At 42.2% G+C, this 14,299-nt stretch overlaps 2 protein-coding genes across 2 annotated transcripts; both read left to right on the top strand.

Annotated features, from left to right (window-relative positions):
* Positions 1 to 7,832: 7,832 nt before the first annotated feature.
* On the top strand, positions 7,833 to 9,170 carry LOC306669254 (sperm motility kinase 2B-like; the record flags this gene model as incomplete). Its single annotated transcript, XM_079153110.1, has 1 exon — positions 7,833 to 9,170. The coding sequence occupies one exon, from the start codon at positions 7,833 to 7,835 to the stop codon at positions 9,168 to 9,170; it is 1,338 nt and encodes a 445-aa protein (XP_079009236.1).
* Positions 9,171 to 11,890: 2,720 nt separating this feature from the next.
* LOC306669235 (small ubiquitin-related modifier 2-like) lies at positions 11,891 to 12,483 on the top strand (the record flags this gene model as incomplete). Its single annotated transcript, XM_079153105.1, has 2 exons — positions 11,891 to 12,032; positions 12,102 to 12,483. 2 exons carry the CDS (start codon positions 11,891 to 11,893, stop codon positions 12,176 to 12,178), a joined length of 219 nt encoding a protein of 72 aa, XP_079009231.1. The 3' UTR covers positions 12,179 to 12,483.
* Positions 12,484 to 14,299: the final 1,816 nt, after the last annotated feature.

The following is a 14,299-nucleotide window of genomic DNA, read 5'->3' as shown; positions in this document are numbered from 1 at the left end:
TGAAGATAGTCTTGACCTTGTAGATACTGAAGTCCCCAAGAATCTGTGAAGCACATTTTGAGAATGCCACTTGTAGGAAAAGGCACCGTCACTAATAAAATAATTAGGGGAAAAAACAATGGATTTTATATAGACATTTCAAAAGCAACCTGTTGCAAACACATTATTCTTAAAGATCACTCTACCCTTCCTAGAGAAGGTAAATGTTTTTCTCACACACTGAAGGGCTTATGATTTTTCAGAAATGCTCATATTACCTTCTGATCACTAATAAACACCTATCACTTTTGATGCAACCCCATGTATATTTCAGCTATATATGTTCACACTTCTGTCTTTCTTGACTGAAGTAGTTTCTGCATTTGGAATAAGGGCAGCCCGTATCTCAGCTAATAGGAAACATAATTTTGTCTGGATGTATGACAACTTGGTAATTTGTTTTTTTTTTTTGAAAGTTGCATTTAGCCAACACTTAATATATGGCATCAATTATTTAGGCTGTGTTGAGTCAGATTTCACTGATGTTTACATAATATTTAAGCAACTCCTGAAAATGGTGCTTTTGTCTTGAGCTAAAATTTTAATACAATTTTCAAGCAAACCTAATTTAGGATTGATCACTAAAATACTGTAACCCAGTTTCTTATTTACTTGGTAGAAGAGAGTTATGAGTAACAAAATAGTGTGAGATGCAGGAGTTTTGCCACAAGGAAGCAACAATGAAACCATAAACACAAGTTGTTCACCCATCTTGGAATGAAATAGCCAATGGATATCAGATCTATGAGGTTCTCCACTACCCCACAAAAGCTATGGACAGTGGAAAATATCTAGAGTTCATGGACACTGTCCCTCCTATGGCTTTCCTCTCTATGTTTTACTATCATTTTCAGTAAGTTTCAGCAATAATTTTTGTCACCAACTATGAAAGTTGGGCCCCTTGGGTTGCAAGTTGTCCTGTTTTATTCAATTAAAAATATAAACTTATTAAAAAGTGTTTAATAAAATGGAAAACTGTAGATCTGTTTATGATGCTTATGAGATTCATATTTCTTCTTTTGTCAGAATTTGAATAACTTAAACTGATATTTTGAATTCATACATAGAAATCTAAAAACAATATTATAAGTAGTCATCTGATCTTCATCTATTATGGCAACCCATTCTTGGTACATTCTACCTTATTTTTCCCCAATAATAACTGCTGGAACACACATTTTTAAAAATATCTAACAAAGCAAACAAGCTCGTGATTGAGCAAGTTATCATTTGACTATTGACAGTACTTCATGATTATGGTATTATGAAACATCCCACTATTTATAAGCCAGTCATTATCTCTGCACTATTAATAAAGATATAGAATTCAGTTTAATAAACAGTAATTGACTATGTTCTTTGCCCTAGATATAACACCACCAGGGTGTGAGGGACAATAGCCCCTGGAACAAAGGAGCTCTGCATTCTGCCAGGGAGAGAGATGCAAAAAGCAAACTCTAATGCCAGAATGTCTGTGATAAATATTGTAATATAGATTTAAGGCTTTTAGTTGGAGGTCAGAAGAATTATCTTTGACTGGAAAGAACAGCTGACACCTTCATATAATTATAGCACCTTGAATAAAGACTGCATTGGGGGCTGAGGAGATAGCTCAGTTGGTAGAGTGTTTGCCTTGCAAGCACAAGGCCCTGGGTTCGATCCTCAGCACCTCGCAAAAAAAAAAAATAAATAAATAAATAAATAAAGACTGCATTGGCAACTGAAAATGGTGAGGCAAATATTCCATGCAGAAGCCAAACTCAAGCAGTTACTTACATCTGGTCATATTGGTGATATTCTGAAAATATACAGAAGTCTGGAGATAGTGCAGCACGTGATGCCCAAAGACACTGGAAAAAGTGAAGAAAAATTAATAAGATGGAAGGAGTATATTCAAGTGAATTCTGGAATCGTCTTGGTTTGCCTGTTTGTTTTTATGCTTCAATTCTCAAATACAGTTAATTTACTCTGTTTTCTTAGATCCCTGAAGGATTCTGGAGAGGAGAAATTTAATTGGTCCATTTATGCATTCTTTCTTATTGAAAAAGAGTAGAGTAGCTAAAATGGCAATTGTTTTTAAGCTAATTCAACAAGCATTGATTGTTTTTTTCTTAATTGTAAACAAATGGGGTACAACTTGTTTCTCTGAAACAAGTAGAAACGTGAAGTAGAAACGTACCATTTATGTAATCATACATTTATATAGGGTAATGATGTTTGATTCATTCTGTTATTTTTCCTTCCCCCCAACCCTCCCACCCTCTTTTCCCTCTATAAAGTCCCTCCTTCCTCCATTCTTGCTCCCCTCCCACCCCCCATTATGTATCATCATCCACTTATCAGTGAGATCATTTGTCCTTTGGTTTTTTTGGGATTGGCTTATCTCACATAGCATGATATTCTCCAACTTCATCCATTTGCCTGCAAATGCCATAATTTTATTCTTCCTTATGGCTGAGTAATATTCCATTGTGTGTGTGTGTGTGTGTTTGTGTGTGTGTATAAAATATATATATATATATATTTATTTTACAGTTTTTTTTTTAATCCATTCATCAATTGAGGGGCTTCTAGGTTGGTTCCACAGTCTGGCTATTGTGAATTGAGCAGCTATGAACATTGATGTGACTGCATTGCTGTAGATACTGATTTTAAGTCCTTTGAATATAGGTCAAGGAGTGGGATAGCTGGGTCAAATGGTGTTCCATTCCAAGTTTTCTAAGGAATCTCCACACTGCTTTCCAGAGTGGCTGCACTAATTTGCAGCCCCACCAGCAATGTATGAGTGTACCTTTTTCCCACATCCTCCCCAACACCTATTGTTGCTTGTGTTCTTGATAATCGCCATTCTAATGGGGTGAGATGGAATCTTAGGGTAGTTTTGATTTGCATTTTTCTTATTATTAGAGATGTTGAACATTTTTTCATATATCTGTTGATTGCTTGTTCATCTTCTTCTGTGAAATGTCTGTTCGTATCCTTAGCCCATTTGTTGATTGGGTTATTTGTATTCTTGGTGTAGCTTTTTGAGTTCTTTATATATTCTGGAGATTAGTGCTTTATCTGAAGTGTGAGTGGCAAAGATTTTCTCCCACTCTGTAGGCTCTCTCTTCACATTGCTGATAGTTTCCTTTGCTGAGAGAAAGCTTTTTAGTTTGAATCTATCCCAGTTATTGATTCTTACTTTTATTTCTTGTGCTTTGAGAGTCATGTTAAGGAAGTCTTGCAAGTCAGATACTGAGCTGAGAGCTAAGAGTACAACTGAAGAAAATAGAAATGGTCTTATTCACATGGCATGTAGGGAAATAAATATTAAATAATATTAAAATAATTATAGGAAGTTTGTTTCTTTGATGGTCACTTGACTTTTATGTAAGTAGCCCACTGATGTGGTTTAAGATGTCCAGTTCCCAAAGCCCATGTGCTCACTCTCCGGGAGACCTCTAGCAGCGGCCAGGAGGAGATTTGGGGTTCAGAGGCTGCGGGACATGGGGTGAAGCACCCAGCCCCTGTTGCAGCAGGCCAGCCCTGCCCAATGGCGAACCTCTTCCTTCGCTGCCTGTGGGATTACAGAGGTGATGCCCCCTGGATGGAACACTGGAGTCTCCAATGCCTTCCCAGATGTGTCTTCTCCACCCCTGCCACCCACTGTCTCCACACAGCTCAGCGAGGGGCTTGAAGACAACATTGGAAGACCATTTTGTGGGGAAACTCAACAAGGACTCCATACACATCTTCATGTCATAAAAAGTAAAAATAGAACAATTTACAATTGATGAAAATAAAAGTCAATTTTCATCATCTCTCTTCACTTTCTTTACTTTCAGAAAAATTTCCCCCAAAAGTGTAATTCTAAAAGACAAATCATTTATAAATTTTTATTTTGAAATCTGTTCCCAAGTACGTATTTTTTTAATTTTAAAGTCAGTTCTTAGACAAGTGTGATTTATTTGAATCAATAATAGTGAAGTGCCTTCTATAGGTAAGAGTTCTCTCATCTACCTTTGTTACCAGGGACTTTTCACTTATTCCCTTTGTCTGGAAAGCTCTTGCACCAAATCTTTTTTTTTTTTTTTTAATTTATTTTTATTGTAAACAAATGGGATACATATTGTTTCTGTTTGTACATGGAGTAACAGTATACCACTTGCATATTCATAAATTTACATAGAGTAATGATGTTTGATTCATTCCATTATTTATTTCCTTCCCTCCCACCTCTCCCACCTCTCTTTTCCCTCTATACAGTCCCTCCTTCCTCCATTCTTGTCCCACTCCCACCCCCCATTAAGTGTCATCATCTGCTTATCAGTGAGATCATTCCTCTTTTGGATTTTTGAGATTGGCTTATCTCACTTAACATGATATTCTCCAATTTCATCCATTTGCCTGCAAATGCCATAATTTTATTATTCTTTATGGCTGAATAATATTCCATTGTATATATATATACCACAGTTTCTTTATCCATTCATCAATTGAAGGGCATCTAGGTTGGTTCCATAGTCTGGCTATTGTGAATTGAGCCGCTATGAACATTGATGTGGCCAAGTTACCATCAAAGAAACAAACTTCCTAATAGACAAATATCTTCCAAAAGGTCTTGAAGTAGAGAAGATATCCCTGGAGAATTCTACCTCACATTTGAAGAAGAATTAATACCAACTATATACAAACATTTCCATGAAGCAGAAGCTCCGGGAACAATTCGCTATGTACTTGATGAAGCTGGTATGACCCGACCATCAAACCAGAAAGACGCTGGCAGAATAAATCCATCAAAGAACCCCAAATCGACAGTCCAAGGTCCACCATGAATATAGACACAAATCTCCCTCTCCAGGACACTGGATTGAAACAACCAACAAAGACATAGGGTTGAATGGATTCATGTAGGCAATTACATGACAATGTTCAACACCTACTGAAGAGAACTTCAGAGATGTAGGACCAGGGAGTATTAGGGATCATATTAGATCCCCCAATGACAGGTATAGGTTCACACCTCCACACCCAAGAATGAGGTCTCTCTTGTCAGAAATGACACTGTTAGGATGAAATGACAGAAGATGAGGTGGTAAGGAACTAGGGTGAAATCATGGGTCAGTGTGGCCTGTGTCCCGATGTGGAGGCCAGGCCACTTTTGTTTCAGTGTGACTTATGCTGTTACATGACTACCTTCTCTCCTGTTCAGTTGATGTGTGTAGTGAAACAAACATCAAAGATACCAATTCCCTTACCTCTCCCTTTGGGTATGACCTATAGCTATTCCTTTGTGGTTCCCATGGGGTTCCATTTCCCACCAGATAGGAACACCACCCTGATGGGAACCTGTGGCAGGGGAACATCGCTAGTGCAGAGAATGCTGCTGCTGGGCCTCGCCATGCCCACCCCTCAGTCAGTGATGTCACAATCTCACATGTGCACACTGTGCTCAATACAGAACAGAGTGGGGGTTTTCAGCTACGTTATTCTCTTATACCTTGTAGAAAACAAGTGGCATTGGCTTTTATAATTGTCACAGATTTGCCTTACCAGAGATTTTTCTGTCTTCATTGAGATCTGAGTACCTCATCCAATGACCTTCAGGTCAACCTGAGGAACTCTCCTCACACAGGCACATCTAGTGGGTACCAACTCCCCAAGAGTGCAGACAGACCATGAGGCTCCAACCCCAGGGATGGGAGGTATACTTTAAGAATGCTTCTCCAGCCTGCCCAAGGAAGTGGTCACTTCCCAGCAATGCAACACCCATGCCCACACAACACACACATACACACACACACACACACACACACACACACACACATGCATGCAGGAGTACATTTTTCAAGTTGGGAACGATGGCCTATGGCTGTGTATTAATTAAGTGTATCAATGCTGTGGCCCATTCACCCAGTAAGAAAAACTTGGAGGAGGAACTATTCACACAGGGCTCAAGGTTTCAGTAGTCTCCTTCCATCAATTACTGACTCTATTGCTCTGGGCCAAGGTGAGGCAGCCCATCATGGGGGAAGGGCCCAGCAGAGGAAAGCTTCTTTCCTCAGGGCAGCCAAGAAGCAGGGAGAGAAGGAACGTGGGGCAATGGTTACAGGGATGAAGAACTCTTCCAGGACATGACCCCAGTGACCCGCTTGCCAGAGTGCCCCGCCACGTTCCACCTGCCTATGGTAACCAGCAAGTCAGTCCATTGAACCAAGGATGGACTGAAGGTTACGGCTCCCCCAATCCAATCATGTCACCTCTGACTACCCTGCAGTAGCAGAGGAGCCTGTGGGGTGGGGGGAGGGCATCTCATATTCAAAGGATGACAGGCTCTAATCCTCTCTACTCAGGACATGGAGGCAGGAGGATCACACAAGCAAGTCCGACCTGAGCAACTCACTGAGACTCTGTCTCAAAAAATAAATAAATAAAAATCTGTGGAATTACGTGAGTGGTAGAGAGCACTGGCCTGGCATGCCCCAGGTCCTGGCTTCAATGGCCAGTATGTAAGAAGAAGAAAAAAAGAAACAAAGTAACAAAACAAAGAGGAGGGCTTGAGAGAATGAGTTCAACCCTTCTGACCCTCCATCATGGGAGGAGACAGCAACAAGGTGCTTTGACCTAGAACTTGCCACTTTCCAGAACTGTGGGAAGTGGACTGCTATTGTTAATAAGTTACCCAGTCTAAGGTACTGAGGTTACAGGGGCAGGAAGGGACCCAGGCATCTGTTAGGACACCTTTGCTGGTTCTAGGATCTTGGCTTCCGTATTTTATCCTTTATCACTTTGAACTTATCAACCCTGGGCCTTTGGCTATCCGGGGTTTCTAGAGCAAAATCTGATGAGAACCTTGTGGGGAAAGGCTGAGGAATGCTCCCTCCCTCTCAGCCCCATAGGTGTTCATGCCAAGCTCTAGAGCATCCTAGGGGACAGAGCATTTGGTGCTTTGACACCAATCATTCTGAGAGAAGAAGTAGGAATTGAATTCTTGGAGTGTAGATATGATGGGGCCTGTAAAGCCCAAAGTGAGTAGGGATTTTCATCAGACTCCAAGTGAAAAGAGTCCTGAAGGATCTCACAAGTTGAGGCTCTAAACGTGTAACTCTCAGTGTGCACACCCCCTGCAACAAAAAGCTTGTGAGTCCTTTCTTATTCTTCTTATGAGGGTTGGACAGGTCCTGGAGGCCCCAAAGTGAGATGACCACTGGGGGTTCTGGCCGGGCGTAACCGGGTCATTGCTTGCTGTGACCTCACAAGGAGCCACTGTGATGGGAGTTCGGCCACCGGCCATATAAGAGGGTGGCTGCAGCTGGGTTTTTTGTCCATAAGTACAGGAAGCTCTTGGTGGTGACCTGTCGGACTCCCAGATAGTGAGCGTTTTTGGTGGTTGGTGGCTGGTGGTTGGTGGTTGGTGGTTGGTGGCTGGTGGTTGGTGGTTGGGGGTGGTGGTGTTTTACCGTTGTTTTTTTTGATTTGGGCTTTTGTTTGTTTGTTTGTTTTGTCTTTTGTTTGTTGGTTTCGGTCTTTTGTTTGAGTTTGTTATTTTTTTTTAAGGTAGCATCCTTAGTTGTCGTTCCAGCTTTAGGATGTGCAGTCAGTGCAGTCAGACTAGTGTAGGGCCACAGGGGCCCAGCTCCTGCTACGAGGCGGCCCTCACGGACCACTACCAGGTCTTGAGGGAGCTTGGCCAGGGGGGCTTCAGCCAGGTGCTTCTAGCCCGCCATCTTCTCACTGGGGCAGAGGTGGTGGTGAAAGTCGTGCCCAAGACAGAGGGGAACCAGCCCGTCCTACTGGAACCGCAGTGGTTGATGGCCCTTGAGCACCCATATGTGATCCAGCTGTTCCAGGTCATCGAGACCCCGAGCAACCTCTACATGGTCATGGAGCACGCAGGTGGGGGAGAGCTCAGGTGCTGCATCCCGGCAGCAGGTGGGCTGAAGGAGGAGAAGGCCCGCAGGACCTTCAGGCAGATGGTGTGTGCGGTGCGCCACTGCCACGAGCGGGGCATCGCGCATCTCGATCTCAAGTCCGAGAACTTCGTGGTGGACAACAGGGGCGGCAAGGTCAAACTCATAGACTTTGGCCTGAGCGCCAGGGTCCGGCCTGGGCAGAAGCTCACCAGCTTCTGGGGCACTCTGCCTTACCGTGCCCCTGAAATCGTCCTGAAGCAAGAATACGAGGGTCCCCCGGCAGACGTGTGGAGCCTGGGGGTCACCCTCTTTCTTATGCTCACAGGGAGGCGCCCGTTTAAGGCGAGCACGGCCAAGGGCCTGAAGAGGCTCATCGTGCACGCCAGCTACGAGCTCCCCGTGCACCTCTCCCCGGAGGCCCGCAGCCTCATCCAGCAGATGCTGATGGTGGACCCCGCCCAGAGGCCCACCCTGGAGCAGGTAATGGGGCACCCGTGGCTGAGCCAGGGCGAGGAAGCCCCGCCCGGACCTTGCGGCCAGCCACTGCCCACGTGCCCCGACCCCACCATCATGACCATCATGTTTGACATGGGCTTCGACCCCTACAACGCCTGGGTGTCCCTGGACCAGCGCAAGTTCGATGAAGCCATGGGGACCTATCTTATCCTCCTGCACCAGCGAAGCCAGGGGGCGGGCTGTGAGTTGCAGGCGAGGCCTGTGCGCCGTGCAGTGGTCAGGCGTCGCCCAGGCCCCGCGGATCCCCCCAGCATGCATCCCAACCAGTGTGCCAGCGAGCCTGCCCTTCCCCGGCCCTGTGAGCAGCAGCAGCCCGAGGCGGCCAAGTCATCGGGGCACAAGGGCACCGCAAGTGCCAGTGTGCCCGCGATTCCTCTGCGCTTCTTCCATGGGGACACACCCCCTCCCAGCCCAGCCTCCAGGCCAGACCCTGTGCCCCGCAGGCCCGACCACCCCAGGCCCGGGCCCTGGAGGCTCCTCAGCAGACGGGTAGCACAAGGCCCCAGCTCGTCCTCCCAGGGTCCCTCCTCAGGCCAATCGGTTGACGGCCGCAGGGGCTGGAGGGCGGTCACTAGGAGGATCGCTACCTGCATCCTGCAGCTGTGCTGCTGTGTGCCCTGCTTCGGCGAGCCCACCTCCAGAAGAAGAGTGGCACCCATGCAAGGAGGCCGCGGGCGCCCTAGGCTCCAAACCACAGTGGCTCCAGAGAACGTGCCCTGACCAGACAGACCGACCAACGGTCAGCTGGAAGACCCCCAGCTCTGAGCATCCTGACATGGTGGACGGGCACCTGTCAGGGCTGCACTCAGACAGCTTCAGCAGTGAGGCCACCTGGCTCCGGCTCCCCCATTCTCAGATACCAACCCACAGCGCATCTGGATCCACCGGGACTCTCCTCTGCCCCCACCTGCCACACACATCAGAGACTCTGCCCTCGGACACTTCCCCCTGCCCTGCTCTTCCCTGGCCTTCCTCCCTGGCTTCTGGGATGGCAGACATGCTTCTGAATGAATTTCTTTTCCTCACAAACTGTATAATAAAATTGATGTTCCAAAGAAGGAAAAAAAAAATTATAAATTGTGATCAATGCTCTGAAGAAAAAAAGATTATGACTAAAGTTAATTCCAGATTCTCAATTTATATCAGGAAATATTTGCATTTATTTCAATTCATTTAATCTAGATTGTAAATTTCTAGATGACATCATTTGTATGTACAGTTTGTCATTCCTAATAGCAATACAATGTTTAGGAAAGTAGGTGATCTTGAAGTGTGTATTTTGGTTTAAATACTGAGCTAATTATTACCTAATTACTTTTATCTGATCTTGTGGAGACAATCATTTTTACTTTACAAGGTTTACAAGAATTAGAATATTTATAGGTTCACAGATGAAATTTCTCATATTAGTTCATAATAAAAGCCTTGATCACCATTACAGCCTTTCAACGGTCTTCAGAAAACATGGATTAAATGGTATCATTTAAAATATTTACCACTAATAACAGACTGTTGACCACATTAGGTTTTAAGATTCAGATTTCATGAAATACCAGCTCTCCTACCACATTTGTACCCTTCAAAGTTAATAAGTAGGTGATAAGGAAAGATATGAGTGATGTAAATGGAAAACTAAAAGCCTACTGTATTTCAGGAAGCACTGATATCAAGAACAGGGCTCTCCCATTGCCACTTTGGTGTCCAGGTATTTTCTGTCCCTCTTCCCTAGGTCTAGAACTTGGGATAATTCATCTCGTGGATCAAAAAACAGACGAATGCTGCCCAAACAGCAGTAAGGGTAGTTGTTTGATCTTTTTAAAAGCTGATACTGAAAAATATCTCCAGACTTGCCTCTTAGACGTTAGTCAGGCCTGACCAGGTGGTGTTCTTCAGGTGGAAGCAGACACACAGCAGGATGCATCTACCTGTCTGGGAGCAGGGCTATTCTTACACAGAGACAGTGCAAGGCTGAGACACTTCCTCAATGCCCTCTGCCCAGACAAAAGTGTTACCCCATCACATGTTCCCTCAGGAAACATGATGACAGGTGAGTTGTGTTGCTCCAAGTTCCCTCTAGTGCAATCCATGATGACATCCTAGAACAGGGATAATGGGAATTACCTGGACTGAAAGTACACTGAAAAATGGGTAAGAGGGACATCAAGGGCAAATGTTATCTACTTTACACTTTTGCCTACCACCTTTATGGTGCTTAATCTATTTGCTTACCAGCTTTGGCATGTGGCCTGCTCATTTTGGATCTACACCAAGGGCATGCCTTTTCTCAATTAGTATATACGCATCATTTTGCCCTCTGCTTATAAAGTTAGAACTATTTGTAAAACCATTCACAAGTCCTACAGGAAATTTACCTCATTACATTGAAAAAATTATAAATAGCTTCTTAGTACAAAAAGTGGAGAAACCATAATTGTGATAATTCTTCACTATTGGTTTCTGTTTTGATCTTTTGATATCTAAGCATAGGGAGCTATCCCTTGAGTATAGAAAGCTTATTTTTATTTTATTTAAATATACATACATTCTACTATATGAATATATTCCACCTAATTTAATTGGAAATAGACATGATGAGAGGGGCATACTGAGAAAGGCAAAGAGAAAGTGTGTGTGTGTGTGTGTGTGTGTGTGTGTGTTGTGTGTGTGTGTGTGTTGTGTGGAAGGAAGGTAGCTATTTTATAGATATTTTAGTTGTGGGAATGAAATAGAATTATTGAATAATAAATATTAGAAGGGATTACTTTTAACATTTTTTTAGATGAAGGAATGATAATCCAGGAAAAGCAGTAATATTAGATCCCAGACATCTGATCCTCAAATCTGGACTTTATCTATGTGTCCATGTATATTCCCACTGGCCTGCCTCCAGTCGTAAGTCATGATTCCCTGCCATGACTTGAGATTACCAAGCATGCCAGTGCTTGAGATTACCTGCCTTAGAATTCCTGCTTTAAATTGGAACATCAAAATCTCTTGTTGAAGTCCAAATGATGCTTCCATCATTTGATAAAACCATTTATCAAATTATAAGTTTGTCATCTCTGAAGAATAAAGTTATAAGAGAAAAAGTCTACATTTTAGTGATGAGATAGTAATGGGGAGACATAGGCATAGGATACTTTCAAAAGAATGTCAAATTTTGTTCAGAAATGAATGATATGAGAATCACTGAGCATGACTGGTAATAGGACATGAAAGTATTGAATAAAATTTGTATATTTAACCATTCATTACAATATTGGGCCTACTCATATGTAACACTTTATCATCATAATCTGAACCATCAAATCTTGATCCCATAATTTACCCTGTAAATCTTGTTTTTCCACCTAGCTTAGAAAATGCTCCTGGAGACTCCTTCGGTGCAGACCAGGTACCTCTTTTGTGAAGCAGCAGCTGAGGAGACTCCAGCGCTCGCCATGTCCGACCAAAAGCCCAAGGAAGGAGTCAAGACTGAGAACAGCGATCATATTAACTTGGAGATGGCGGGGCAGGATAGTTCTGTGGTGCAGTTTAAGATTAAGAAGCATACACCACTTAGTAAACTAATGAAAGCCTATTGTGAATGACAGGGCTTGTCGATGAGGCAGATCAGATTCCGATTTGATGGGCAGCCATCAAATGAAACAGATACACCTGCACAGTTGGAAATGGAGGATGAAGATACAATTGATGTGTTCCAGCAGCAGGCAGGAGGTGTCTACTAAAAAGGGAACCTGCTACTTTACTTCAGAACTCTGTTCCGACAGACCAAGAATTCGTTCTTAATTAGAAAACTGCAATTTAGTTCCACCACATCCTGACTACTACAGTATAGTTTTCTCTATCCTTTCATTTCCCCTTCCCCATTCCTTTATTGTACATAAAGTAACTGGTGTATGTGCACAAGCATATTGCATTTTTTTTTTTAACTAAATGGCCAATGATATGTTTTGATTGACATCAAATGGAGATGGGATGGGGAAAAATACTGGTTCTGTGAAATTATCCCTTTTCTCCATTAGTGGCATGCTCATTCAGCTCTTTATATTGCAGTAAGTTATTTTGCTCTCACTGTTTTAACAAAAAACAAACAAAAAAGCCTGAACAACATAAAAATCTTGCATACCTTGTTTGATTGGAGAATTTTAATGTTTTTCATTATCATTGTAAAACCAAGGACAATTTTATAACTTTTTTGTATGTAGCTGTTACATGTAGGGCAATCTGTCTTTAAGTAGGGGTAAATTACTCTTAAAAAAAAAAAAAAAAAAAAAGATTCCTAGATAGTTTTCCCTTTTTCCCTTCAAGTCAAGTGTCTTGTTGTTTAAATAAACTCCTTGTTTAAAAAAAAAAAATGCACCTGGAGCAGGAGGTGGTTTTCTCCATCTGTAGATGATGTGAATATCAGTGTACCAACTTGGGAGTATTGAAAGGACTCATTCCTTTTTTCTTGAAATCAAAGTTAAATTTTACTCTGCTGTTGATCTTGCCAAATTGGTAGAAATTTCAATCCTAGAGATTTTTAGATTATTCTTTTTCCTATGCTCACCACAAATTCAGGAGTCTAATGGTGCCTAGAAAATGAAGTGTTCTAATCATGAGGCCATTGAACTCATCTCTCAATAAATGTGGCTCAGTGGTAGAGTGCTTGCCTGGCATGTGGGAGGCACTAGGTTTGATTCTCAGGACTACACATAAGTAAAATAAAGGTTCATTGACAACTAAAAAATATTTTTAAAAAATGTTACTTCTCCCTTCCCACTTTCTGATCACTAACTTTTCATCTCAGGAAGTTGATCTCTCTAGACTTTTTGTTTTCCTGAAACACCGTTTTCCTTATTTTGTCCTTGACGATGTGGCCCTTCATAGATAGTTTCTTCAAAGATTTTAGAACTTAGGGGAAAATAGGAAAGATCCTTAACACCTTCTAATTTCTGTTCCTTAATCTCTGCATCAAGGAAGTACTTGCTGAACTAGGAGGAAAAAACAGCAACAATGTGGAGACCATATCCAAAGTCTGCCTGCATTGTACAGACTTCAAATCTCCACCTTCTGATATTTCTCATTTTCAAGGTTGTTTAAATGTTGTATTTAAATTTTATTTTTATAAACATAATGGTGTTAGTCAAGAACACAATGCAATTCATTCTGTGGTATTCTGGACTGCAAAGCATAAAGTAACTCCATGTGAAATCTATTTCAGGTTTTTCAAGTTATGAAGAAGTTAGCCCACTTTGAGTTGATTTTTGTGCAGGGTGAGAGATAGAGGTTTAATTTCATTTTTTTTTTTTTTTTTTTTTTTTTTTACATATGGATTTCCAGTTTTCCCAGCACCATTCATTGAAGAGACTATCTTTTCTCCACTGATTTTTTTTTTTTTTTGACACCTTTGTCTTTTCTCTAAAGCCAGAAGGGAGTGAGGGGAGACTTGGGGTGGTGGGGATGGGAAGGACTATAGAATGAGACAGACATTATTACCCTATATACATGTATGATTGTACTATTGGTGTTACTCAGCATCATGTACAACCAGAAGAATGAGAAGTTATGCTCCATTTGTGTTCAATGTGTCAAAATGCATTCTACTGTCATGTATAACCAATTAGAACAAATAAATAAATTTAAAAAAGAAGTTAGCCCATATTTCCAAGAATGGTCATTTCTGATGTCTCCAGGAATTTGGTGCTAGCTTCCCCTTACTTGGACTAATTTTTACCTGAGTATTTTTGAACCCCCATTCGACAAGGCGGTAGTAGTGTTAGTAACATATTGTGTGTGTAGTGTGTGTGACTTCTACCCTCTGTTTGTAACACATCAAGTGATCAAGTATCACATAATCCTTCACT

The sequence above is a fragment of the Sciurus vulgaris genome (genome assembly GCF_902686455.1).
Source record: "Sciurus vulgaris genome assembly, chromosome: 9".
In the NCBI taxonomy this organism is placed as follows: domain Eukaryota; kingdom Metazoa; phylum Chordata; class Mammalia; order Rodentia; family Sciuridae; genus Sciurus; species Sciurus vulgaris.
The sequence above is the reverse complement of the archived record's forward strand: the minus strand, read 5'-3'. Positions and strand labels throughout refer to the sequence as shown.